Source organism: Perca fluviatilis, chromosome 23 (genome assembly GCF_010015445.1).
Source record: "Perca fluviatilis chromosome 23, GENO_Pfluv_1.0, whole genome shotgun sequence".
Lineage (NCBI taxonomy): Eukaryota > Metazoa > Chordata > Actinopteri > Perciformes > Percidae > Perca > Perca fluviatilis.
This window is the reverse complement of record NC_053134.1, coordinates 14,338,668-14,366,571: the sequence shown is the minus strand read 5'-3', so window position 1 is coordinate 14,366,571 and position 27,904 is coordinate 14,338,668. Positions and strand designations below refer to the sequence as shown.

The following is a 27,904-nucleotide window of genomic DNA, read 5'->3' as shown; positions in this document are numbered from 1 at the left end:
GTCGGTATGCTATACAACTTCTTCAGAGGAAAGAAGTGGGCGTACCTTGATCTGTCTAATGTGGCAAAACTACATTAACACCCTCCTCCTCCTCCTCCTCCTCCTCCTCTTGTATTCTTCTCCGCCTCCTGCGACCCCACCCGTATGATTTTATATTCTCTCAAGTCTCAACTTGAGCAAAACGTTATGTGGCTGAGTAGGCTATATGTTGAGAAATAAAGCAAGAATGCGCGGAGGACGAGGCTGCGCTTTAAAGCCATAGTAATAGGCTCCAGCAGGCTGTCGGTAAAGTAAAGTTTAGTTGTTTTCGGTAATGTGATTCAAACCCCCCCCCCGACAAGGACTATGAGCGATAACGACATCTTCGAGATGGACTCCATGTGTGAGACGGATGAGTTCGAGGGTGAAACTGACGTCGGCATGATAGACGAGGAAGTTGGTAAAAAGAACGGTTTTGAGATTTGTTGTCTTGGTGTGCATGCTGTGTGGGTTAATTGGCGCTGTGTGGATTTGATCACAGCTATCTGGTGTACTGTAACGTTACATGTTGAAATAATACATCCATTATTATGCCATATACCATATAGGTTACAATGTGCCATACTCACCTCTGGGTAAGTTACAGTAGCATCCACCCACCTACTCATTCATCACTGGGCCTACTCAATAGAGATTCCTTAATGGGTGTAACCCCCCCCCCCTTTCTTTTCTTGAGTATTTTTATTTTCTCCCAACTTTTTTCACTACATTTCAGATGAAAATGCTCTACTTTTCACTCCACTACATCTATTAGAAATTAGGTTACTGCCATACATTGATTTTATATACAAAACATATGGTCAATTAAAAATTGCAGTTTTATTTACTACTCATCTGTGTTTAAAGTAGCCTAGTTTAAATTAGCTTCAGCCAATAGAAAATGACACTGACACACACCATTACACTGCCTTATAAGGGGCTTTTACTTTTGTGGGTTTTTTTTGTTTGTTTTTTTACGAAATGCATGGTTCATGATTTCCCTGTCATGTTTAAAGACTAGATGGTAATAGAAGTAAATGATCAAAAGCAATGAGGAGTCTGTTCAACAAGATCATCCCCGCTGCATGTGTAGCAGAACAACTGTGGAGGTGTGGTGTACACATTTTCAAGAGGCTTACACCACCATTTCTGCATTACAAATAAATACAGATAACAGTTGGGCAATCATCAGTTTGAAAGGAACTGCCCAAAACAGAGCGCTTCTGCTTATTTCATAAATGTCTGATGTGGGTCCTTAAAGGCTAGAACTGATAGCATCTCTCCACACTGTTTTGTTTCTTACATTCCTGACGCTAAAATCTGAAACAGTAACTTAACTTTGGAATAGAGTGACCATAGTGTTAGAAGCCTACACCTGCAGTACAGTATGTTGCAGTGTCTGTACAGCTGCCAGCCCCTACACTTGTCCTTTATGGGAAAGATTTCTCAAAACAATAAGCTCCTTTGAGTCTTGTCTTGCCTTGTCTTGTCCATAATCGCATACTGTCTAGTAATGCATGCATTTTTGTACTCACCGCTCAGTGAGAGACAAATGGTCCTTTGGGTTAAATTTAACAGTCGTGAGAAATATGTAGAAGGCCGTTGACCATATGGAAATGACTAATGCTTTTCACGCTGGATCACAAAGGGCATGCCAAAGTGTGCTTTATTTAACTGTGCCTTTTCACTTGTTATGAATTATTAACGTTCACACTTTGTTGCAACCTTTGATGCTGTGATAAAGAGTAAAAATCACTGGCTCAGATACTACTTTATTTCAGTTCATAGTTTGTTTCATGTGCAAAATAAATACTATGGTGATACAGGAAATCAGAACATGTAGCCACGACATTGTTGCAGTAAACCACGTAGGTTTGCCAGGGTTACTGTAGGTCAGTGCATATTTTGAGAGAGCTAGGTCTCCACTGCTGGAAGCATGTTTCAAATAAAACGTATTATCGGTTATCTTATTTGACATGCAAAACAGACAATTATAGGAACTAACCGCTAATACTTAAACAATATGTTAGGGCTGATTTTGTTCTTGTAAAATACATTACACTCTGCTTCTATCAAATGTCATCAAATGCCCCAGTGTTTGATGCAGAAAGCATTTCCTGTCAGAGGATAAGGACACTTAAGCTCGAAGATTTAAGTGTTTTCCTTTTAGATAAAATAAAATGTGTATCATGCACCTTCATGCTGCACAAAATTAAAAACAGAATCCAGTTTGGCACAGCTGTTTCTGTTAAAGGATTACAGTATGTTGGTTTGTTCTGCCTTTATTATTTTGTGTGTCATGGAATATGTTCTCTGGAGAGGAAGTGAGATGTTTGTTGCGGACAGCTTTGGGCCATTCAGTGCTTATCAAAAGAATCATACTCACTGTAGGTTACAGATGCTTCCTGATAAATAGTAAGCAGCTGTTAATAAATGTATTTATATGGTTCATGTCTTATGTCAAAATACTTCTGGACTTTTGTAGAATATCAAGCTTTGACTGTTAGCCTGCTAGAGGACTCTTCTGAAGGAAAATTTTTCATTTGATTATTTGAACAGTGATTCCACAGTGAAAGTTTCCCAGTGTGTTACTAAGGCCAGTGTTTTGAAAACAACATCTGTCTTCAGTTAAGTTTGTCATAGCTCTTCGCTTTATATGGAAAGATTACAGGACTTTCCATATTGGATGTAATGTCATCTGTTTAGTAAAAAAAAAAGAAAAGAAAAAAAGGGCTTCATAATGTAATGAGGCATAAAACAATGCATAAAGTAGCTGATGATATTGTTTTTGTTTGTGGTCAGTGGTGTGAATACTGAGTCCAGATTTCTTAATGAATATTTGCTGCAGTACATGCTGTTAATCGGCCGTGTTGACCACACTGCATTGGTGGTGGTGAGCTATTTCTTCTTTTTCTTTCCAGGGAGTAACGTAAGATTGTGTGAAAGGCAGTACAAAAAAAGCAGCAATAACAGCATGAGGTTTGGTAAGACAGGCTCCTAAAAGGAGGGTCACTGGTTCCAACCCTCAGACTGTTTTGGAAATGAGTAACAGTAACACTTTGTGCTGCTTCAGTGGGCACCTCTGAGGCAATACATGAATATTTTCCTGGTCTGACTATAGGAATGTTAGAATGAGCAGGGATGTGAAGGACTTGTCAGCAGCGCCTCCACTGGCACGTAAAGATATAACAAGACAGCCATGCTCAAAGCTCTGTGAGGCAGGATAGGCAAAGTGGCAGTCTGATAACAGTACATCAGCTGCTAGCCTTTATAATGTATGTAAACACATAACATCACTTGTGTCGTACTTGCTGTGTCGCTTAGCGTCTGATTAGCTTAGCTGTTGTTTAGAACTGGTTCAGTTAAATCAGAACCTGTAAAAGGTTTTAAACCATAGCTGGGTGCTAAGTTGGACGCAATTTTATGGAAATCGCAATATGAACTAGTACAATATCCAAATCGCAGGGGGGCGCACATTTTTTTTTAAAGGCAAAATATGTTTCAAACCATTCTAAAATAAAGTATTGTGGTGCTGCAGAGACATCCCGGCCTACAAATCATAACCTACAGACTAAAGAAAAAAATATTTGTTTTGGTACAGATCCTCGCAAAAAAATCACACTTTTTTTTTTTTTTTTCAATGAAAATGAGAATAATGATACAAAAATGATCATTCCCTCCAATATCGTGAATCATATCACAATCGCAATATCAGTCAAAATAATCACAATTAGTTATTTTCCTAATATTGTGCAGCCCTAGACCTGGTTGCTCTGTTGTAACAAGGAGAGCTTCTGCTGAACTGCAGGTAAATGCCTGTGTGCCCCCCAGGTGACTCAGAGGAGGGTCACATAATAATTGACCTCTCTAATTTTCCATTGAACCCTAGGAAAGGAAGTTGGTAGAGCTGCAAAGATTAATCGATAAGTTGTCAACTATTAAATAATCACCAACTATTTTGATAATCTATTAATCAGTTTGAGTCCTTTTTTTTATGAAAAAAAGGTTAAAAATCTCTGATTCCAGCTTTTTAAATGTTTTTGTAGTTTCTTCACTCCTAAATACAAATACTGATGACATTTTTCACCAAAAGACCAATCAACTAATTGATTAATCGAGAAACTAATCAACAGATTAGTTGACTATGAAAATAATGGCTAGTTGCAGCCTAGAAGTTAGAAATACCGTCTTTTGCCCCTACAATAATAACTGTTTACAAGGTAGTGCAATATCAATCATCTTGAAAATACAATAGAATTAACATAAGAAGCTGCATCCAGACTAGTTTATTGATAGCCATAGAGATTATTTTAAGAGGATGGAAGAATGAAGGGGATCCGTTAATCCAGAAGTGGGCTTGTAAGATGGCTAGGGTGGTGGCGTTTGAAAAAATTCAAAGTTCATGTTGCAAGTTTTATGTTTTGTATTTTATTTTTTTTAAAGTTAATCCCCCCCCCAAAAAAAATACAATAGTCTTATAGAATTACAGGGGCAGTTGGTCTTACAATACATCCATTATTTTAGTTTTTTCACGTATAGCCTCGGGTGAGTAAACAGCTCACAGGTTGCTTAAGTGCCTTCACTTCTGACAAACAGACCTCAACCAACAAAGTTTGTCAAATAAGCAGTAACTTTTCTCTCTTGCATTCAAAATTATTTCAGATGTGTTTTTACATAATATTACATTAGTTATGATACATCAATTAGCACTATAATAGTGTTGCCTTCATTAGATCATACAAAGATAAACATTTTAAACTTTTGGAAATGAATACAAAATAAAAATATCTGCCAGTAAACGTTGTATTTTATTAGTTACTGCATTTCCTTTTTGCATACATGCAGATAATGATACATCTGTGATATCAGCATTATCCACTGTCGAGCTCAAGGAAATATCCATCTAGTTTTGGGTTTCTTTGTTTATTATTGTGCCTGTATTCTCATTTATGTGTTTGTTCTTATTTTCACAGTTTACTCTGAGGAGTTCTTACCAATATATCACAGTTTTGAAGACGGAACAACAGTCGCCAAAGCACATCTGGTGAGTCAGCACAATAATGTTGGTGTCAGCTAAAGTAGCAGCAGATAAATGAAATGTATATATGTATATATACTGTATATATGGGGTGTAGATTGACTGATTGATCTTTTAATTGAGTTTTCATAGTGTTCTGGTGCCTAGCCTACATGCAGGAAGACATATCACTTGTATGTTATAAAATATAATTTGCATAATATATACCTGTGTACCTTTTTTTAAACTCTAACAAAACAAAAAAAAAAAAATAAAATTAAAAAAAAAAAAAAAAAAAAAAAAAAAACAAAAAAAAAAAAAATTGAATTTATAATTTTTTTTTTTATTTTTTTTTTTTTATTTTTTTCTAAAAACATTTTTTTTATTAAAAAAAAAAATATTACAAAACCCCCCACGTTGTGAAACTATGCATGTAGTTATATACGCTTACAAGATCTGTATTTACTCTGATTGTGTGGAGAGGAAGAGAGAGAAAAAGGGCGGGTATGATAATGTTTGTTGACGCTTCCTACTTTTCCTGCATGGCCCACATCGCATATCTCTTCCCAGACTCTCCACACACAGACCTTCCTCTCTTCTCTCTGTTCAGCATGTATGGTACTATGGAGGAAGAGGAGTACGAGTTTCACGCAGTAGACTTACCTGATGAGCCTTATTTTTGCCCTCAGGTAGAGTTTAATAACAAACCAGACTCCTTATTCTTCAATGACGGCGTGAGGAGGATTGACTTCATCCTGGTCTATGAAGATGAGGATAAGAAGGAGTTTGAGAAGAGGCATGTGTTCCAGCGGCGCAAGGTAGGTCTCTCATTTTTAAAATCTTTTTCAGTTGGGTGGTTCAGTACACTACATCAGATTTGTATTTTAAGTATTGCAAACGATGCTCACATAAAACTTAGTACAAAGTATTCTACTCACAAAAAAAAAAATCCGTAAAAGGTGATATGCTTTTTTAATAGTATTTGTAAAGTATTTTTTGTCTTTATTAGACGGCGTACAGTAGATAGATGACAGAAAGTGTGGGGAGAGAAAGGAAGGGGGTGACATGGCCACAGCCGGACTCAAACCTGGCAGCCTTCCAAATCCTGAGGTGTCCAGAGTTTTTAAATAAAGTTTTGGAAGCAAATCATTAGTCTTAATGAATAACATACTGTATTTCTCTCAATGGAAGTGGTAGTTTTCTCATAAACTGCCTTGTGTGTTTTATTATTAGACATACAAACTCTATTGTTTCTGTCTATTTGTAAAGGGAGTTTTCATTTGCAGCAGGATGGCTGTCTATGACTTTAAAGAGACTGCACTTGGCACTCAGAACATAAGTTAGCAGTAAACTAACGTTTGGCGTCCTGAGCAGAGAATGAAGTCACACTTCACATGAATATTGATATTTGACGAGTCGGGAAACGGTCTGTGGAGACAATCTCAGACCACTTTTTTTTTACAAAACAAATGAGTAAATTCAGTTGGTGCATGATTGAACAGAGTGAAGTGGTTTAACTACGTGTATATTTAGTGCATTACTATCATAGATATTCATCACAAGTCTAGATTTCAGGGATATTACACAAATTAAGGATACTGAGACTGAGACATAATGACATACCCAGATGTGTTGTTTGTTGCTACATGTACCATTGTCTTTCACAATAGGTTTCCAGTGAGGGATGTGTAATATAATGCTTAGATACACAGACTTTAAAAACCGTTACCTGCAGTGTTGAAACCGTAACCCTGCAAGGGTTTTTGAAGTGGAGACTGTGCCCTGTGGAGGCTTAAAATTATAGTTGGTAACAGTTGACAAAAGCTTAGGGGTTAAATGGGTGAAAAAATGTACTCCTAAGATAGATACATGATGGATATGCAGCACTGAATGGATGTGATGGGTGTTGGCATGCGTTGCAGCTCCCAGACGCACTTCTATAGAAGCTGATAAGCCAGTTTCAGCCAGTTCTTCTGAAAAAGGCCGGCTGGTAGAGCCGTTGCAAGTCCAAGCTCATGAGCTTCCTCACCACAGATCCACTGGGTCTGAGGCAACTCCACGTTCATAGTCATCTCAAAGCAAACTAAATCCACCAGGGGATGAGGAGTGCAACAGTCTCTAGCAGGCAACCCCTTTAATTTGTTTTTCCAGAAGCTAACCTGGTCAAGCATAAGTTGCAAAACCCCTTTTTTGAGCTTGACAGCTGGAGGGGCGTGGTTCATTTCAGATAGTGATAGGCTAAATTGTTATTTTAAAAGGTTACGTTATTGTCAAAATATTCGTGCACTTGTATTTCCTGTTTGTTAGGATAAATCTACCTGAAAGCAAGGTTGGCTAAACAACCTGATGGTATTTGACTTTTACTTTGTCAGCAGTCTCTCAACGGTATTTCTTAGAATGGGGCTGACATCATAGGGTTAAAAATGTATAAAGGTGTCACATTAAAGTTTGTATTCATTCGGAAAGACTGAATTGCCTTGGATGATGATGACACCAACTAATCAAATAACTCATCTAAAAGTTTAAAAGCATTTTGATTAGCTCCTTTCTATATTATTTGAATATGTTTAATACTTGTTCATGCTAATTCAGTGTGTTTTTTGGGAAAGCTGCTCTCAGTTCAGAAAGTGTACCCAGGACAAGACGTGCAGTAGTGACATTTGCGTGCAGTATCACCACTGTGCAGTGTAAATAATGCCTTGGTTATGGAAAAAATGTCCAAATAAATGAGCTGTGAAGTCTGCCATTTCTGCCTTTACATAAACATAATTAGAGGTCATTTGAAAGCAACAGTATTGACACATTGGATCTTATAAAGGTTATGAAGGTGATTATGTGTTGGCACATTATTTACATGCAATTCTACAATATAAATAAATAATGGACTTCCGTGTAGATACAGATGATCACCCTTGGCAGTCCTTTGACAAATGCTCACAGTATTTATACTGCAGGCTTGGCACATAAGTCATAACGTCAGGACATCCGGTACAGAAATTAAATCATATTGACCAGAGAGCATTAAATCAGAAAGCTCTTTGAAACCTTTTTTTGTGTTCTTCTTGTAGAGGCGGCGAGAAAACTTTGAGGCCAGCTTGATGAAGATGGGAATGGAGCTGGAGGCGACACAATCTGTAAGTAGATTACACTTTGTGGAAGGTTCTCTTACTGTATCGCATACTTAAAGCACTCCTTTGTGTTCTGCAGGTGACCGATGAGAAACTGATGTTTTTGAAAGTCCACATGCCGTGGGACACGCTGTGCACATACGCCGAGGTCCTGCACATCAAGCTTCCCATCCAGCCCAACGACCTGTCGTCTCGCCCCTCCCCATGGCGCTTTTTCTCCTTCATTACCAAGCACTTCTACCCCAACGAAGACCTGATCACCAAGGAGGCCGAGTTCTTCACCGCCCCCTTTGAGAAAAAACGTCTGGAGTACTTCCACATGAGGGACAAAGATGTCTTCTTCACTGCGGCCATGAGGAGCAGGATGGCAAGTTGTCACATGTTGTTGCAGTCAGTTCAGGCTGCCTGCCACTTCTTTTCATACTTCAGTTTTATTTTGAAGGATGTAGTTGTATGGTTGCAAACATCCTGTGCTCAACAGATGAATCGATTTCATGTGCACATATTATGCTTTTTGGCTTTTTCCCTTTCCTTTATTGTGTTTTATATTTTTTTTGTTCATGTTATAGGTTTACAAAGTGAAAAAGCCCAAAGTCCACCCCAAAGGCACTTACCATCTCCAATAGAAAACACTGTTCACAAACTGCTCCAAACAGCTCTATTGTAGTCCAGCCTTTACTTCTGTGACAAACGTGCGTCACTTTGTAACACACGTTATAATACTCGCCTAGCTGCTAGCTCGGCACGCCCTCATTCTCTGCTTCTTATTGGCTAGTTGTTCTTACCTAGCTACTGCGCATTGTGACTCCCAAAAAAGATGGTACAGAAGTGAGATGCCTCACTCTGTAGCTAGAACAGAGAGCTCAACACATAGGGGGGAAAAGAGGAGTTGCAGCAATGTGCAGTATAACAAATATATGGTGTTTTTTATTTTTTATTAATCCATGTAAACCTAATCTTGTACAACCTCTAAATGCAATTATGATTAAATAATATGAGTACTTTAAAACTCATAAATCATAAGAGCAGCTTAAGAATCATGTTTTCCAAACTGTATTATACTCTATGATTGTTTGATAATATTGTATAAACAGATTATTAGCATAAAAATGAAAAACCTCATCTTCTTCTAGGCGTATTACATCCTGAGTCGTGCCCCCTTTGAAATACGGGGGAGCATAAAGAAGTTTGGCGTCACCAAACTGCTGGATGCTGGAGTGTACAAAGCTGCCTATCCCCTCCATGACGTAAGTTACATCTTACAGTCATATTAGGTATGGCTTATGCTTTTATTTGGTTTGTAACAATCATATTTAGCATGGTATTATGCTATCAGTGAACAAATAATTTACTGAAAATTCCTACTGGATATTTCCCTGTTGGCTATTTCAGTGCAGGTTCAATGTCAAGTCCAGAGAGGAGGGCTGCCCCAACGAGCGATACCTGCTCTACGAAGAGTGGGCTCATCCCAAAAGCTTCTACAAGATGCAACCACTAAACCTCATTAGGTGAACACAGTCTTTTGTGTTCTCGTAACAAGAATGAACTTAAAGTAGGAGAATGACTCTTTCATTGCAGTGTTTCACTGAAAAGCCATCCGGCTCCGTGTCTTGTCAATGAAATGTGTTCCCCATGTGTTCAAGCAGGAACAAACAAAATCCTTTTTGTGACAAAGTGAATAGTAGAGCCAAAGTAGATAAAACATATTTATTTTTATTTTCCATAGGAAGTATTATGGGGAGAAGGTTGGCATTTACTTTGCCTGGTTGGGTTTCTACACGAGAATGCTCGCTCTGGCTGCCGTTGTTGGACTGTGTTGTTTCATTTATGGATACACGACTCAAGAAACCAGCACCTGGAGGTACATTTCCTCATAGATTTCAAATGTTGAACTTGTAAATAAATGATGTGTCAGATTTTGGAGATTTCCCTGTCTAATAATCTCTGTTTTGTGTTTGGATGACGGCAGCAAAGAGGTGTGCGACCCTGAAATTGGAGGAAAGATTGTGATGTGTCCACAGTGTGACAGAGAATGCCAATACTGGATGTTGAACAGCACATGTGAAGCTTCGAAAGTAAGTGTTATTTTTTTCAACGGTAAATTGGAATTTCAAGAAAGTCTTTCACTTTTCTACTCCCCTTAATGCCGCTCAATATGCAATGGACAAAATTAAGAATTTTTGTGTTAAAGGCAGTTCTTACTGCACAGTGCGTGATACAGTTGCAGACTTTGCATATATGTATATATATGTGTGGCCGCTATTATTCAGTGGCACAGCAACAGTTTTGTTTGGAACTGATTTGCATGTAAGCAGGATAGAACTGTGATAAGTTTGACAGCCATGTTTCTCTTTTTTTGCTATTTTCTTTTAGAAACTTTGCATATTTGATAACTTTGGAACCTTGGTGTTTGCAGTTTTCATGTCAGTCTGGGGTAAGTTGTATACAATGTCAAAAAGATGCCAGGTGGTGGCTTCTTTCAAGTTCAAGTTTCCCATAGAGCATATGCAGCCATGCTTATATCACTAACTTTGAGAGTTTTATTTAGAAGTATTCTATATCCACGACCTTCCACTTGTCCTTTTTGGCCGGATGCCCGTTACCTTCTGCTTTCTGTTGGAATTTTAAACTCCGGTGGATTTATGAGGACTATAGTTAAGTGCTCCTCAGATCTCTGCAGGGTAAATCCAGACAGCTAGCTAGACTATCTGTCCAATCTGAGTTTTCTGTTGCACGACTAAAACAACTTTTCAACATACACATGTTCCACCAAAACAAGTTCCTTCCCGAGGCTATTTTGCAGCCGCACCGGGACTCCGTGCGGTTTTTAGCACCGCCCAAGACGATTGTGATTGGTTTAAAGAAAAGCCAATAAACCAGAGCACGTTTTTCTCCCATCCCAGAATGCTGTGTGGACTAGCCAGACCCTCCTCCGCAGTGCTGTGGAGGAAGGTCTGGCAATGCAAGACTAATTTAGAAGTGACTATGTGAAATGTTTATTTTGTCCTCATCAGGCAAAACAATAACAGGAAGACGCAGAGAATACTGTGTATATTTAGACGTTTCCTTCTTTCTCATTATTGCCCTGTCTGTTTTCTTTCTTTAGTAACTTTGTTCCTGGAGTTTTGGAAGCGCTACCAGGCGGAGCTGGAGTACACGTGGGACACTGTTGAGTTTCTGGAGCAGGAAGAGCTGCCTCGTCCGGAATATGAGGCCAAGTGTATCTATGAGAGGAAAAACCCTGTCACAGGGGTAAATCACACACACAGACTATTTCTCTATTATATTATTTTACTCGTTTTGAAGCTAATAAGGTCGAACTAAACCAGCCAAAAAAAAAACAAAGATGGGTTTAAAATAGGGATTCAAACTGGTTTACTCAGTTTTGTTCAAAAAGTATCAAACTATTTGGGGATACTATGTTGACATAAATGATATTTTAAGTCATGCCATGATGTTGTTAAAGTTCAGTATTTCACAGTGTTTGTGTGTGATTTAGGTAAAAGAAAAGGTGCCCTTTACAGCCTGTGGACAATGTGTTCGGGTGTCGATAGGAATTGGGACAGTCTTTTTCTGGGTAATGTACATAAATGTCATTTTTATTTCAAATAGTTTTTTTTTGCTAACATTGTATTTTACCTGTTTGTAATTTACTAAGAATTTCCTATGAATAAAATATGTAATTTGGTACTAATTAAGGGATAAATAAAAATGTATTTGACAGAAAAGGTCGATTTAAACCAATGTAAATATTTATTCATTACTTATTTATTATTGAAAACTTAACTCTCCATATATATAGAATTGTTTCTGTAGCTGACATGGTGTGCACTGAATAAATGACTCTTAAGTTATTGTAATTGTTTATTTTATTAATTAGAAGTATAGTAATTGAACATAATCTCTACTTTACTTACAATTAGTATCAAATTCAGTGTTGTGTAGTGAAATAATTAATTACAGACTGATATAACAAAGTGTTATCTATTGTTTTTCAAAACAGAATATACACCATGAATCTATCATTGTACTTTGTCCCTCAGATTCTGTTGATCATTGCGTCCATCGTGGCCATCATCGTCTACCGCCTGGCTGCATTTTTTGCCTTCTCAGCTAAACTCCGAACTCAGGACCTGAAGGAGCTGGAACCCATAAAGGAGTATGTGACGCCTCAGATGGCCACTTCTGTCACAGCCTCCCTCATTAGCTTTGTTATAATTATGATCCTAAACATTCTCTATGAGCGCGTCGCCGTCTGGATCACCGACTTTGGTAAGTTTGAATTGTACTTCTGCCCAGTATTGACTTGCGTTGACTTGCATGTGTTAATCCTGAATCCTCTCTTATCTGACACAACAACAGAGCTTCCGCGGACCAAGACAGACTACGAGAACAGCCTGACCATGAAGATGTTCCTCTTTCAGTTTGTCAACTATTACTCTTCCTGTTTCTACATCGCCTTCGCCAAAGGGAAAGCGGTTGGCTATCCTGGAGATCCTGCTTATATCTTGGGAAAATACCGCAACGAGGAGGTACAGTTTGATCCATCTGGCTTTTACATGTCTAACTCACTCACCGATCATTCTTGACTCTTGCTTTGTGTCTTGTTGTCCTGTGTCCAGTGTGATCCTGGTGGTTGTCTGATTGAGTTGACGACTCAGCTCTCTATCATCATGGGTGGAAAAGCCATCTTGAACAACGTCCAAGAGGTCTTGCTACCGTAAGAAGTCAGAATATAAGACCAATTTTATGTCAAATATATAAAGTATATGTATGTGTGTATATATATTCTTTTAAAGGAATATAATTACGTAATACAATGGTAGCTTATATCTACAGGTGGATGTGTTAAGGCCACTGTCTAACCCTACACCAACTCTCCATTTTCATATTGAGTCACTCTTACTGTATATGATCTCTTCCACCCCTCCACAGGTGGGTGAAGAATTTGATTTTCCGCTACTGCGCCAGTGCGACCTCAGAGAAATTGATTCCTCGCTGGGAGCAGGACTACCAGCTCCAGGCCCTTACAAAACTAGGACTGTTCTATGAATATCTGGAGATGGGTAAGAGGAGTCTTCGTCTGTCACATTTAGGGCTAACTGAGCTAGCTGACAGAACTAGTTTGCTTCTATGTTGACTGATGTTTATAAGTGGTAATACGGATAATGGTTCAGATATTTGACCTGTCATGTGGTTGAAATGTTCAAATGCCGTCCCTCTAAAACTATTAATTTCAGATGTTACAACTTTTGATGCTGCAATGACTTCCTTTTCACATTGTTGACTGATTTTGATGCATTGTCTGCACTTGTTGACTTGATTGTTGTGGAGTGATATGGTGTTTTACTAGAGGACCAAAATGGAAATAAGCCTTCGGGCTTTATTGTGTTTTTATCCTCTGTGAAGTTTCACAGCTGCAGTGGGTAGAATGCAAAAAAAAAGAAGCCAGATTTTAAAGTAGAGTGAGACCTCTTCCTGCAGCTCTCCCCTCTCTGTTGCATGAGATGCATGAACAGAACAGCCAATAGGAACGCTCTCTATCTTATCTGTGATTGACCAGTCTCCCGTCACAGCTGGATTATCTAAAGCCTGAAAACAGAGCCAAGAGGAGATGCAGAAGTCTAGTTTTCTCTCCACTTGAGTTACAATATGCTGAAAGATAATTTTTTTTGGCCAACAACACAAAAATAAATGACCTACCTAATGGTGCAACCTGATTCAGTAAACTGGTTTGAAACTAGCTAGTAAGTAACCAAGCTTGTATGAGGGAATTTACACACAATAAGTATTCAATATACAAATACTTGGTGAAAATCTACAGTCCCTGTCTTTTTTATACATGTATTTTGTGTCTCGCAGTCATCCAGTTTGGCTTTGTGACCCTGTTTGTGGCCTCCTTCCCTTTGGCTCCGGTCCTGGCTCTGGTCAACAACGTGTTTGAGATTCGGGTTGATGCTTGGAAAATCCACACTCAGTTTCGCCGCATCGTGCCAGAGAAGGCCCAGGATATAGGAGCCTGGCAGCCCATTCTTCAAGGCATCGCTATATTGGCTGTTGCAACAAATGTACAATACTGTTTACACTGAGTTATTAGTTGATTAAGTACACTGGCAACAATTGTGGAAACAGCATAGATGATCAATTTTATGCTTTCACTACATGTTTTGCTGTCCTGGTGTCTCAACAGGCCATGATCATTGCTTTTACATCCGACATGATTCCACGGTTGGTCTACTACTGGTCTTTCTCTTTGTACCCATATGGAGATCACTCTAATAACACCATGCAGGGCTACATCAACAGCTCACTGTCTATATTCAACATCGAGGACTTCTCCAACAATAGCAAGCCGATGTGGACACCTTACAACATCACCACCTGCAGGTACAAAGATTGGCCCATCTGTGTGTGCTGTACAGTATTCAGTTTCCCCTTGTTGGATTGTAAAGAGAACACAGGTTTTCACTATCATCCATGTGATTTCTTTTTTCCAAAACCTTTGCTTTCACAATTAAATTAAATGTAAATTCTTTGAATTTTGGTTATAAAAGTATTTCCTTGACAAAATAATAACTATTGTATACATACCGATTCCAGTTCATTTTAAAGATATTATTGATGTTATTACTGTGATTATTAATTCCTTAGATATATGTTTCTAACATATTGGGAGTGAGAAAAATTCTTGAATTACACAATAATATGTTGCATCTGAGCAGAGCCAGATATACGGCTCCCACACTGTCTCTTTTATTCATGTAAGTTGCAAAAATGACCAGAGATAATGGTGTGATGAAAACTTCTGAGCAAAATTCAACTTCACATACACAGAAAAAAATGAAATAAGATGCCACATTTAATAGATGACTGGTGTCAGGAACAGTTGTGTGGCAAGGCATGTTATTGTTTGAACTTTTCTCCTTTAGGTATCGAGATTTTCGGAATCCTCCTGGGCACCCCAGGCAGTATCAGTACAACGTCTACTACTGGCATGTGATCGCTGCCAAAATGGCTTTTATAATTGTTGTAGAGGTGGGTATAAACATAACATAAAAATCATTCTGATACTAAAAAAAAAAAAGAATTATTTAAACATTGATAGGGGTGTCTTCTTCTCCTCACAGCACATTGTTTACCTTACAAAATTCATCCTGTCCTACGTGATTCCAGACGTCCCATACACTGTCAAAGAACAGATCAAACGAGAAAAATACTTGACCCAGGTCATCCTCCACGAGACCAACCTCAAGCTGGTGACCAGACGTTTGAAACCACTCGACGATGGGACACTCACGTGCCCGGAGGTGAACTTGACACAGGAGGAGATGGAACTCGATTTCTGATAGTAAAATGTATGGACGAAGAGATCAGACCATACTGTATATTCATGACTACCCAGTTTTTTTTGCAGCACCTACCCATATTATTTAAATACTGACCAAAACTTTGGGAACCAGTGAAAGAATTAAGACTTGGAACAAGGTATGGACTTTTATTATGGAAAATGTATAGCAATCAGTAAAAAAGAAGACATCTGAAGTTTCTTTAACGGGCTGTTGAACAAAGAAAGGAGAAACCACCGTTGTATAGTCTTCACCCCTGTCTACTGTCCTCAAACTCCATACTCTCATCAGGACAAAGCGTGTGAGAGGAAAAAGAACAGTGCATCATCCTCTATCACCTAAGAGTGTCTTTTTTCATTTTCTTCTCAGACTGACCAATATAACAGACAGGATGTTTTGTAGCTGGAAGTACACAAACTAGGTGTGGGACCAACAAGTGACATGGCATTCTTTTGCACCACCATACAAACTCATTGGTACGAAGTGTCCCTGTTTGGGGTTAGGTTGGAGTTCAATGCTGAATCTGAATCCAGTATTGGATTTTAATCTATTTAGATTTAGGTTTTAACCAGTTAAAACAACAAAAATTATACAGTAAATAGCTTTACTTTTTTATATTTAAGCACACAAACTCAGATAGGATGATGCTTATTAAGCTAAATGACTTGCTGGATGTTTTATGCATAGATTTTTGCAACCTGGTTTGGATGTTTGGATAGCATTTCACTAAACTGGGACTAGGACTTTTCATCTGTGTTGGCCTAAAATGTGAGATACAGTATGGCTGAAAGCTTCAGAAAAAGTAAGTGTGTAGACTTTGAGTTGAGATTTTTGTTTTTGTCAAAAAAATATTTTTGGGGGGCATTTTAGGCCTTTATTTTTATAGGACAGCTGAAGACAGAGAGAGTGGGAATGACACACAGCAAAGGGCCGCAGGTCGGACTCAAACCTGCGGCCGCTGCGTCGAGGAGTAACCCTCTATATGTGGGGGCGCGCTCTACCAACTGAGCTACCCAGGCACCCTTGTCAAAACATTTTATGGATATTTTTACTCAGAGTGTCTTCCAGGTTTGTGACTACATTACATGTACCTTGGCTATATCACTGTGATGGTTCACTCAATCAATTGAGCTTCATGCTGGGGGATCCAAGCTTTCACACACACGTAACCAACCAGTGCCACAGCTGGGTTTAATGCTGTACCACTTTCTAATGCAATGTTGATGATTGATAGAGAGGGGATTTTTGCACTTCCATTTTTGTTACTAGAACTAAAAAGCTGAGGGGATCTGTTGGAGAAAAAAAAGGCTCACAATGTTACGTTAGAGTTCGAGTAGACATAAACTAACTTTAGCCACATACAGTATATTCACTAAATGTGCCTCAAATACTTTTACCTCTGTAAACCTTTTAAACATTTAAATGTTTCAAAGGTTGTCATTATGTTGTTTGGATGGGATTCAATTACAGTACAGACAATTCAGAAAGTGAATTTATTTGACAATTCAAAAGTGATGCCATGTAAAGCTTTGATGTATTCAAGTTTACAGACCACAAGAAACTGAACACTTTTTCATCCTTTCACCAAATGTAGTTCAGTTATGCCTTTAGTTTTTAATTCAATTAATCAATCAATCTCAGCCCTGTGAAGTGGTTTAGTTGACGATGTGAGTGTAGAGAGTATAGAGAATAGAGAGTCTTTCTCTATTCATGTACTCCCATCTACTGTACTGTTTTGCACTTTTAACTTACAGAGTTCCAGACCTGTACCTGGCTATGACCACTGCACTGCACTGCACATCATCAACATGTTAACTGCAAGTTATATCCTGTGATATTATGGGAAATACAGTCATTTAATCTTCTTCTGTGTCATTGCTGAAATCATAATACATTGTGATTTGAACAATGGTACTATAACCAGGGTCCAAAATTAGCACCATCACAATATGCAAGTGGCTGTTAGATTTGCTATATTCACCAGCGAAATAACAATAGTAATCTATTGAATGGCTGGTAAAATTTGAACATTCACTAAGTTAATTTTGGACCCTGACTATAACCACCATTTATGGAAACAGTATCATATACCATGTCTAAAAATGCATTTCTTTCTTGTCTTTTTGTTTTAACGCCTCATAAAAATAAAAAAAGCTTTGCTTGTGTGTATTAAGTCTTAGTTTAAAGACTTAAATATGAAAAACATTTCCACTGTTGTATGTTGATTTAATTTTACCTACCTTCTTCTCACCTCGGATATATTTAAAAGTTTGCTATGTGTGACTTGTAATAAAACACAACAGTGATGTCACTGTAATGACAATGCCTGGAGGATGTTCCTACATCACACTGCAGCAAGATGAGAATTTAAACCACTGCAGGTTAGCGAAAACAAGATTCCCAGCTGCAGCACACAGTCTCTCTCTTATTATGACCATGTGTTTGAATCTACACCTCTGACAGTGACAAAATAAAAACATTCAAAGTTTTACAAGGACAGCATAAATTGCAGGGCTGTTGTTTTGGATTGTATCAGAGTGTACATGTGAACCTATTAAACCAGAGATTTACTATTGCATGAAACCATATGATGCCATGCTGTTACAATCTCCATTGCTCGCCTGATGCATAGTGCAAGTATGCATAATTTGCCTTGAGGGTTAGTGCAGAGCCTCATGCCAGAAACTATAACTATATAAGCACACAGTTTTTTTACACTCACAATTTCTAAACAAAAGCTGCCAAAGTGTCCTTTAGCAAGGCACATCTCAGGTGCTCTCATGCTGACACTCCTTGGTGCTTTACTTTTACACTACAGGTACCTTCTACTGAAATTAAAACATTATGCAATATTCAAAAAAATATCTAGCCTTAAAGTAGTACTGTATGTTTTAGACCAGTGGGTAGCTTTCGGTGGCTTTACGTTTCTACTACATTTTTGATCAGGCAGACTTGTCAACGCTCTAAGCACGCCATCTAGATGCGACACAGGACCTATTAACTCGCATGTACGCCTACTGTACGCGTGCCTGAAGTGGAGCAGTTTGGACGCTACACGTTTGTAGATTTTATTGTATTTGATCGCTAAACCAGACGGTTTCTACAAAATGAGTTCCCAGATTACTTGTGTCGGATGGGTGGCGAAAGGCATTGCCAAGGAAACCCCAGACAAAGTAGGTTATATGTTGAGCTAGCGAACGTTAGCCGACAGGCGGCTAATTTGTCAACATGGCAAGTCATTTAAATGACCAAACCTCTAAGCCTTTTTCTTATACATTTCTTTTTGGCTTTACAGATAATGTGTCACCTTAGACTGTCAAAACAAAAACAGTCGTATAATGTAATGCAACGCATTTTGTGTAGTAACCGTAGTTACAGCTATTACATTTTAATATAATTGAAAATACCCTGAATTATGTAATGCCACAAATAGGAAATAGGCACTAGAAGAATTACAAAGCTGTAGTGCCACCTATTTGTACTGTATGTATAATTAACACTGAGGTCACTAATTAGTCACGTTTTTTTTTTATATTATCTACAGCATTATATTTCAATTAAAATAACTTAAATTCAAAGGGTCTTTATTGGCATGAAAGTTTCAATAACAATGTTGACAAAGCATCAATGTCACCACAGACACACCCAGTTCATAATACTGCAAGAATATCAACATTGCAATACATTCATCAGTGGTCCATAGGCTCAAAACCCATTGTTTTACCTATCAGCGATAGATAGTGACTTAACAGACTTTTATTTAAATAAAAATCTTCGAGATTACAGCTTTACATTTTCCATTTAATTAAATTGGATGGGAAAGTTTAACAGAGTAATTTGAGAAATTAAACAATATAATTATAAGTAATTAGTGCTTGCTGTGAGTCTTTCCTTTTGACTTTTCTGATAGACAATGACCATATTAAATTCCTCTTATTAATCAGTCTACAGCTGGTTGTTTACAGCTTGACCATTATATTATCATTTGTTGTGAGCTGACATTTCCTATGGTGACTACCCAGTGTACAACTGTTTCACTAAAGACTTAGGCTAACTTGCTGTATTTAAGGTACTTACTTATTAACTAGGAAGATTTTATATCATACTGGAAATCTGAATTGGTGCTCCCCAAGCTTACCAACTTGTTTAAGCAGAGTTTGTTATTCCATTTCAGGTTGAGTTGAGCCAAGAGGAGCTACAGCGCATCATTACTGAAGCAAAACAGGAGCTGGGGTATGTTGAAATAAAAGAATTAAAAATTACTGCAGTGATATTTTGCTGTGAGTGCTGAATGGAAATAAAATATTACAGCTCTTCCCCGAAAAGCTGAATCTGGTGTCATGTTTCATGTTTTTTAATCTACTCTGCTGAATCAGGGAACTAGCAGCCGAGGATGACGAAGAGGTTGATGAAGGTATTGCATGTGAGGAGAATCCTGATAGTAATACAGCGGACGTTGCTGGAGTTTCAAAAGATGAGAATGAAGAAGGAAAGGAGGAAGATGACGAGCTAGCAGAGTATGGCCTGGATAAATATGATGAAGAGGATGCAGGTGAGGGGAACGGGTGTTTATGTCCAGTATGTGTTTACGGTATATCAAATTTCTACTCATTCTGTCTTACCTTTTGTGTCTATTCAAACAGAGCTGAGAGTCTTGATCTGACTGATCCTGTATCTGCTGTTTGTCTATCTTCAATTTAGCGACCGCTAGTCTCGGGGACAGTCTGGCTGGGCTTACGGTGTTCAGCTCTAATGAGGAGGATCCTTACATCACCATCAAAGACACAGTAGGTGCACTCAATGATCACATTCATACCGATTCAGTTATGCCTGATATCAGTCCCAAACATATAGCTGTGAAAATCCAGATAAATAGAAGAACAAATTTGTATTCTGGTGTAGGAATGTCATTTCACAAAAACAAGTCAAATCTAGTTTTTGCTGTGAATCTTAAGGGGTGATAATTTTGATACTTATTGTATCTTGTCAAAGCAAACTTGCTTAGCTGTCTCTGTTCTTCCCTCAAGGACCAATATGAGCGAGAGGACTTCCAAATCAAGCCCAGTGACAATCTCATCCTAACCGGCAGGGCAGAGAAGGACTGCTGCAATTTGGAGATCCATGGTAAATATCCTCATATGTGATATGACGAGATCACAGCGAGTTTTCGGAAGACACAGGAAAATATCTTCTTTTGTTTGGATATTGTTCCAGTTTAGATTTTTAGCTAAATGCATAACATATGTAAATGTAAACATATATATTGTAATATCTTTGATAGTTAGAGAATTCTCAAATATAAATTTAACACTTAATCTCTTTCTTTACAGTTTATAACTCAGAGGAAGACTCTCTGTATGTCCATCATGATATTCTGCTGCCAGCTTACCCACTGTGTGTGGAGTGGCTAAACTTTGACCCCAGCCCTGGAGAAGGACCTGGTAAGAAAATTCAGTTTTTCTCAGACAAACCTGTTCCTCTCCAGACCTTGCCTTGAACAATTAATTTCTAACAACAATATTTCTCAGCATTATATTTTATCTTAAAGTGCTCATATTATGCTTTTTGGCTTTTTCCCTTTCCTTTATTGTTTTATATATCTTTTTTTTTGCATGTTATAGGTTTACAAAGAAAACGCCCAAAGTCCACCCCAAAGGGACTTACCATCTCCAACAGAAAATGCTGTTCGCAAACTGCTCCAAACAGCTCTATTATAGTCCAGTCTTTACTTCCGTGACAAACGTGCGTCACTTTGTAATACATGTTATAATGCTCGCCTAGCTGCTAGCGTAGCACGCCCTCATACTCTGGTTCTTAATGGCTAGTTGTCCTTACCTAGCTACTGCGCATGTGCGACTCCCAAAGATGGAACAGAAGTGAGATGCCTCACTCAGTAGCTAAAACAGAGAGCTCAACACACAGGGTGAAAAGAGGAGCGGCAGTAAAACAAAAATATGGTGTTTTTTCAAAATTGAACCATGTAAACCTATTCTGGTACAACCTCTAAATACAATTATGAACCTGAAAATGAGCATAATATGAGCACTTCAAAGCTATAGTGCGTAGTTTCTGTCTCCTCCATGAGGAATTCTAAGTAATGACAACAATTCTGTCGGTGCATCCACATGACACAAGCCTTCCGTGAACGCTTTACCTCCACCTCTCTTCCACACAGTTGCTAGTAGCCAAGGAGGACACAGAGGATTAAAAAAAAACATGATGGACTCTTTAGAAGCGTTCATTATCTTTACTCGAGTTGCCGGTGTAAAAGTTGCCGGACGACACCAATATGTGGAGCTGATAGTCTTAATTAGCTTTGTAGCAACTCGTTTGGCAATGGCTTAAATGTAACGGCCGTTCATTATTATGAAAAAGTTACGCACCAAAGGTTTAAGATAACAAAAACTAAGAAGTATCTAATCTGATCTTTGTAATGTGCACACACCACTGTGCTTACCTGACCATGTTCTGCTCTGTACGCTTACTCCAGGTAACTACGCTGCTGTGGGCAACATGACTCCTCAGATAGATGTGTGGGACCTGGATGTGGTGGACTGCTTAGAGCCAGCCTTCTCCCTGGGGAGCAAAAAAGCCTCCAAGAAGAAAAAGAAGGGGAAGAAGGTACAAGCCTGTTCTTAGACTGTCTTATACAAGCCTCTGCATGCTGAGAGTGAGATCTGATAAAGTAAATTTAAAGGAGACATATCATTTCATAGCAAAAACTTGCCGGTGCAACACAGATGTCTTCTTACTTGATAGTTTTATTTCTTAAGGTGCATAACAGTGACTGACGTTTCGATGTAAGGTTACATCTTCATCAGAGTCACTGTTATGCACTTTAAGAAATAAAACCATCAAGTAAGAAGACATCTGTGTTGCACTGGCAAATTCTTTGCTATTTTATACTGTTGTGTCCTGCCTTGGTTGCACCGGATTGTTGTGGTCTGCAGAAGCTCAGAGAACTTCCATTTTTTCCTACATATCATTTCATATTTCATATCATTTCATGTTCATTCTTGTACTTTTTTTGTTTCTAGAACATGTTTACATGCAAAAACAATTTTTTCTCATACTGTATGTCTGAATATACCTGCATTTACCCTCCGTCTGAAACGCTCCGTTTTAGTGCCTGTCTCTTTAAGCCCTGCTATAGAAAAGCCCAGTCTGCTCTGATTGGCTTGCAAGAAAAATATGGCGCACTTTTGCAAAGCTAGTTCTCAAGCCGTGAGTGGAGATACTCAGAAGGGGGAAGGGGAGCCAAATCTGAATGGCCTGTTAAATCACGTCTTTTCTGATTGATTGAGGCAGCTCACAAAAATCTGACTGTGTTGTCTTATTTCACAGTTAGTGGGTTGGTAGGCACTGAAAAAGTGAGAAAACGCCTGTTTGTTTTTGCTTTTTCCAACATTTTAAATTGTTAAATTCTTCTTCTACACATTTTCAGCGCTTATTTCTACGTCCCATATTTTATGATATAAAACAAAAATTGAAAACGGGTCAATTTGACCCAAAGTCAACACAAGGGATATTTGTGAGTCTTGATCCATTCTCTTTTTTTTTAGGATATTTAAAAAAGATTTATTTTTTATTTTTGACACCCTTGATGGAAGACATGTTTGTCCTGCCCCCCTGCATTATTGGTTATTGGTAATCATCTATTATTACTCCTTGGTTAGATATCATTAACACATTGCTCCCTGTTATGGTTGATGCTAGGGGGCAGCGGCAGAGCCTGTCGAGGGGCACACAGATGCAGTGCTGGATTTATCCTGGAACAAACTAGTCAGGTCAGTATTCTGAGGCTGATATATTGCGAAACGCTATTAGAAAAAGGTTATCAAAAAATGCCCCTAATGCCAGTCAGACGTACATGTAGTTGTATAGACTTTTTTTAATTTGACCCTTGTATGTTGTGCTGAGATTTTATACATAGAATTTTGATGCACCATAACTGTGTATGTGTGCACTTATGCAACTCAAATTCATTATTTTACAGTAAAACAAATCCACCTTCTCTTACTTAGAAATGTGTTGGCCAGTGGATCAGCAGATGAAACAGTTATCTTGTGGGATCTTACTCAAGGCAAACCAGCCACAACTCTGCGCAGGCACACTGATAAGGTATTTAAAAGGGAACTTCATTATTTTTCAACCTGCACCCTATTTTTCCATGTTTTTGTGCTAAAGTGACTAAAGGGACAACAATTATCAGCCACGAAATAATTGGGAAATTACGCACTGTCAATGTACGTCCACTAAAAGCGTCTTTTTATTTATTTACTTTTTTTTTTTTTTTGCAACTGGCAGGCTCAGATTGTCATTATCCGTATCTGACTATATTATGGAAATGACCCTACAGAGAATCGTCTAAATATTCAGCCATGACATTGAAAATCATTTAGATGACACTAAGCTATGCTTTCTGTACTCCAACACAACAAACTCTTCCCGGCACTCCTCTCTCCAACTCACTCCGCTGTCTTCCGGCAACAGGTCACCTCTCACAAGATTTCAGAATGAGACTTCTCCTTTAGCGAGATTTGTTAGACACAATAAGAAACAGAACGGATCAAGCGAAAGGTAAAGAAAAACATCTAATTTCTCTGAAGGGTCCTTTCCATTATGTTGTCAGACAATTATAATAACAATTTGAGCAAAAACAAGCTTTTAGTGGCTGTACATTAACTGTTCGTAATTGCCCCATAGGATTATATTGCAGCCCGTTTGGCAGCTGCAGGGTTCTCGCTCAATCCTGGACCAATTTCAAAATAATTGCTGTCAGTGTTAGTCACTTCAGAAAACAGGGTCCAGGTTGAAAAATACCAACGTTCCCCTTTTAATGAGAAAAAATATTTATATAATGGATGTAATTCAATGTATTGTTGGTATTACATCCTCAGAATTTGCAGCCTTCAGCTTCTGGAAAACATTTTTTGTTTTATCTTTCAGGTTCAGACGTTATCATTCCACCCATTTGAGGCACAGACTCTGATATCAGGATCATATGACAAGTAAGTGAAATCTAGTATTGTCGTTAGTTTATAGAATGAGGTGAAAGGAAAAAAACTGAAGATTTTCTTTTCAGGACAGCAGTCCTGTTTGACTGCCGCAGTCCAGACAACAGCAATCGGACCTGGAGGTTTAGTGGTCAGGTGGAGCGTCTGACCTGGGACCACTTTTCACCGTGCAACTTCCTGGTATGTAATCATATTCTTCTCTTCCTATTTTAAAGTGCTCACATTATGCTTTTTGGCTTTTTCCCTTTCCTTTATTGTGTTATATATCTTTTTGTTCACGTTATAGGTTTACAAAGTGAAAAAGCCCAAAGTCCACCCCAAAGGGACTTACCATCTCCAACAGAAGTTGCTGCTCCAAACAGCTCTATTGTAGTCCAGGCTTTTACTTCTGTGACAAACGTGCGTCACTTTGTAACACGCGTTATAATGCTCGCTTAGCTGCTAGCGTGGCACGCCCTAATTCTCTGCAACTGACTAGCTAGCTGTGCTGACCTAGCTACTGCGCATGTGTGACTCCCAACAAAGATGGAACAGAAGTGAGATGTCTCACTCTGTAGCTAAAACAGAGAGCTCAACACACGGGGAAAAGAGGAGCTGCAGCAATGTGCAGTACAACAAAAAATATGTTTTTTTTTTTTTTATTAAACCAGATAAACATATTCTGGTACAACCTCTAACTACAATTATGAAACTGAAAATGAGCATAATATGAGCACTTTAAAGGAAATAATCCATCCACATTCCTTTTTTAATTTTTAAGCTTTAACAGTTGTAAATAATGATGATATTGCTGGTGTGTATGTTTTATGGACATAGTGCAATAAACCTTGTTTGTCCCTTTTGTGCTATTGCTCTCACAAGCTCAGCGGTTAACTTGAGTGTGTGTTGGTTGTGTTTCAGGCCAGCACAGAGGATGGATTTGTCTACTGTCTGGACGCACGCTCGGATAAACCTGTTTTCACCCTGAAGGCTCATGATGCAGAAGTGTCAGGTGTGTGTGTGTGTGTGTGTGTGTGTGTGTGTGCGTGTGCGTGTGCGTGCGCGCACGCGTGTGCGCGCGCGTGTGCGCTCGCGCAGTGTATTCATTATTTAAACAGCACAAATGATTTGGCACTTGTTGTTCTGCACTGTGTTGAGTCACTTAGGGATGGTGAAATGATGGGTTTACATTGTTGGTACATACGAGAGAACGTGCAACAACTTGTGGCTTCTTTATTTTTAGTCAATCCTTGAAAACATTTTGGTGAGCACAGTAAGTAACACCCAATGGAGCCAGCGAGGCCCGTCCTCTTACATGATTTCCACCGTGTAATTTGCAATGAGGTGAATGGTGAGTTTGGAAGAACTGTCTGTGAAATCTTGAATACACCTGCTCCTGTGAATTGTTGATGGACAACAAAGCACCCTGCTTTGGTTATAAGTTTACTTCATGGTGTAATAAATGTCTTTTAAAATGCACATTGACTGTACAATAAAAGAAAATTGCATCTAAACATTTCTGCAGGTTTGGACCTCAGCAGCCAAATTAAAGGATGCCTGGTCACCTCATCAGCTGACAAACACGTAAAGATTTGGGACATTTTGGGCAACAAGCCCAACCTGGTACACTCACGGGATATGAAAATGGTAAGAACTTGCATGAGCGTGTAGATCTCAGATCCTTTCACTCCAATCCGTTCTAGAATTATTTTGTTTGTGGTTGTTGAAAGAGTCAAAACAACTACCTTTCCCACCTGTGAACAGGGTGTGCTGTTCTGTGCGTCATGTTGCCCTGACCTGCCCTTCATCTATGCCTTCGGGGGACAAAGGGATGGCTTGCGAGTTTGGGATATAAGTGATGTTGCAGCAGGTAGGGTTTCTTTCTTTCCTTCCATACGATGTGTGCAGTTCACTGAAATCATATTAAAAGTTAAATAATTGTCTCTACACAGTTCACCAACTGACCTTTTTATTTATAAATCCAGTTCAATTAATAATGCTCAGATGCTATTATGATTGTTTGTTTCTAGTGGTTGGGGTGTTTGGCAGTCGAGAGCGCTTGGTGGCGAACACGGGATCCCAGGCATCCAGCACTGCAGCCACAGCAGAGATGGAAGTCTCCTAGTCACACTCTGGATGCATCACCAGCCTGTTAACATGAATAAACTGAGCAACATATCAAGCTGCTCCGCTTGTTGCGGTGTTCCTCATAGTGCAGTAGTTCAAGGGGTAAGGTGAATAAATTAAGCTGCATTCCTGAAGAATTTGAATGGTTTGCCAGAGTGCTAACTGGACCTAAAACACCTGAAAACGTGTTCAGCTTGTCTCTCTGCAAAGATAACAACAGTAGCTTTGCAAACTCAAAAATGTGTAAAGGAAAAAGAGGTTGTTGTTTTTTATATTCATATTATTGAATATTTCCAAGGATTTGTTTTAGATTTTCAGGTTAAAGCAGTGATTTGAATATTTGAATTACTCCGAATTGTTTATATTACTTTGAGATCTCTTTCAGTTTGCCTTTCTTTGTACATTTACAAATGTAATATGCTACTAAAACTATTTTCACATGAATTATTGCATACCTGGGTTTCCTGGTAATGAATGGTAAAATTAAATATCAAAATAAGTCTGTGTACTCACATCTGGCCAAAGTATTGAAAAATAAGACTCATTAAAATGCTGCATATTCAATAAATAAATACAGTGTATAAAATGTGTAAAACATTTTGTTATTTGGAAATTTGCAACCCTCAGATCAGTGGTGGACTCAGGCTGTCTTAGGGGAAGGGGTGGAAATAAAAAAGGCACCAGCTGCATGCGGTTTGGCACCAGCACCCAGGTACAGGCACTTTATTATGTTTTCTCCATTTAAGGGCACTGCAGGGTGCCTGCAGAGGTCCAGTAGAATTGCGTCTCCCGGTACCTACGTTCCTGCAGAAAAATGAGTACTGTTACGCAGGGTGCGATTTGCCAGGGGGGATGCATGGGATTTCCCCCTTTCTGGTCCACATATCCTTGCCTCTGCTGAATTATTTTTATCCCTGATAGGGACAAAACCATTCCCCCCTCAAACTGATCATACTTTGTGCTGCACCGCGCTAACCTCACCTGGATCGCAGACATAGTAACTCCAGTCAGGATTCAAACACAACAAACCTCATAGACTAAAAGAAACTTATATTACCACATATTTACCACATTACTACATATTTACCAAGGTCATTAGACAAAATAAAATACTTGATGGTAGGGCATCATTTGTGCATTATAAAGAGGGAATATGTTTTGTGGCAGACCGAAAATGCTGTCTAACAGAGTTTGTATCACACTATAACTTTTGCTTGGAAAGTAGTAACTTCTCCATATTCACCAAGGTTATTAGTTATGATCTGATGGCCT

The 27,904-nt window shown here is 38.7% G+C and overlaps 2 protein-coding genes across 3 annotated transcripts; both read left to right on the top strand.

The window, feature by feature from the left end:
* The first annotated feature begins 140 nt into the window (after window positions 1-140).
* On the top strand, window positions 141-17,826 carry ano6 (anoctamin 6). Of its 2 annotated transcripts, XM_039791288.1 has the most exons (20): window positions 141-439; window positions 4,992-5,062; window positions 5,725-5,853; window positions 8,104-8,169; window positions 8,243-8,530; window positions 9,297-9,410; window positions 9,556-9,671; window positions 9,890-10,024; window positions 10,133-10,238; window positions 10,537-10,597; window positions 11,270-11,415; window positions 11,663-11,740; window positions 12,207-12,435; window positions 12,526-12,695; window positions 12,786-12,883; window positions 13,099-13,229; window positions 14,026-14,231; window positions 14,354-14,550; window positions 15,093-15,198; window positions 15,291-17,826. In XM_039791288.1, the coding sequence occupies exons 1-20, from the start codon at window positions 346-348 to the stop codon at window positions 15,507-15,509; spliced, it is 2,760 nt and encodes a 919-aa protein (XP_039647222.1). In that variant the 5' UTR covers window positions 141-345; the 3' UTR covers window positions 15,510-17,826. The 2 variants fall into 2 exon arrangements, with proteins under 2 accessions (XP_039647222.1, XP_039647223.1); XM_039791289.1 differs by lacking the exon at window positions 141-439 and having other exon boundaries at window positions 5,729-5,853.
* Window positions 17,827-18,500: 674 nt separating this feature from the next.
* On the top strand, window positions 18,501-27,174 carry pwp1 (PWP1 homolog, endonuclein). Its single transcript, XM_039791291.1, has 15 exons — window positions 18,501-18,682; window positions 19,684-19,742; window positions 19,886-20,061; window positions 20,211-20,296; window positions 20,537-20,633; window positions 20,840-20,950; window positions 22,000-22,130; window positions 23,226-23,296; window positions 23,534-23,630; window positions 24,459-24,520; window positions 24,595-24,706; window positions 25,427-25,517; window positions 26,031-26,152; window positions 26,270-26,375; window positions 26,536-27,174. The coding sequence occupies exons 1-15, from the start codon at window positions 18,617-18,619 to the stop codon at window positions 26,628-26,630; spliced, it is 1,482 nt and encodes a 493-aa protein (XP_039647225.1). The 5' UTR covers window positions 18,501-18,616; the 3' UTR covers window positions 26,631-27,174.
* Window positions 27,175-27,904: the final 730 nt, after the last annotated feature.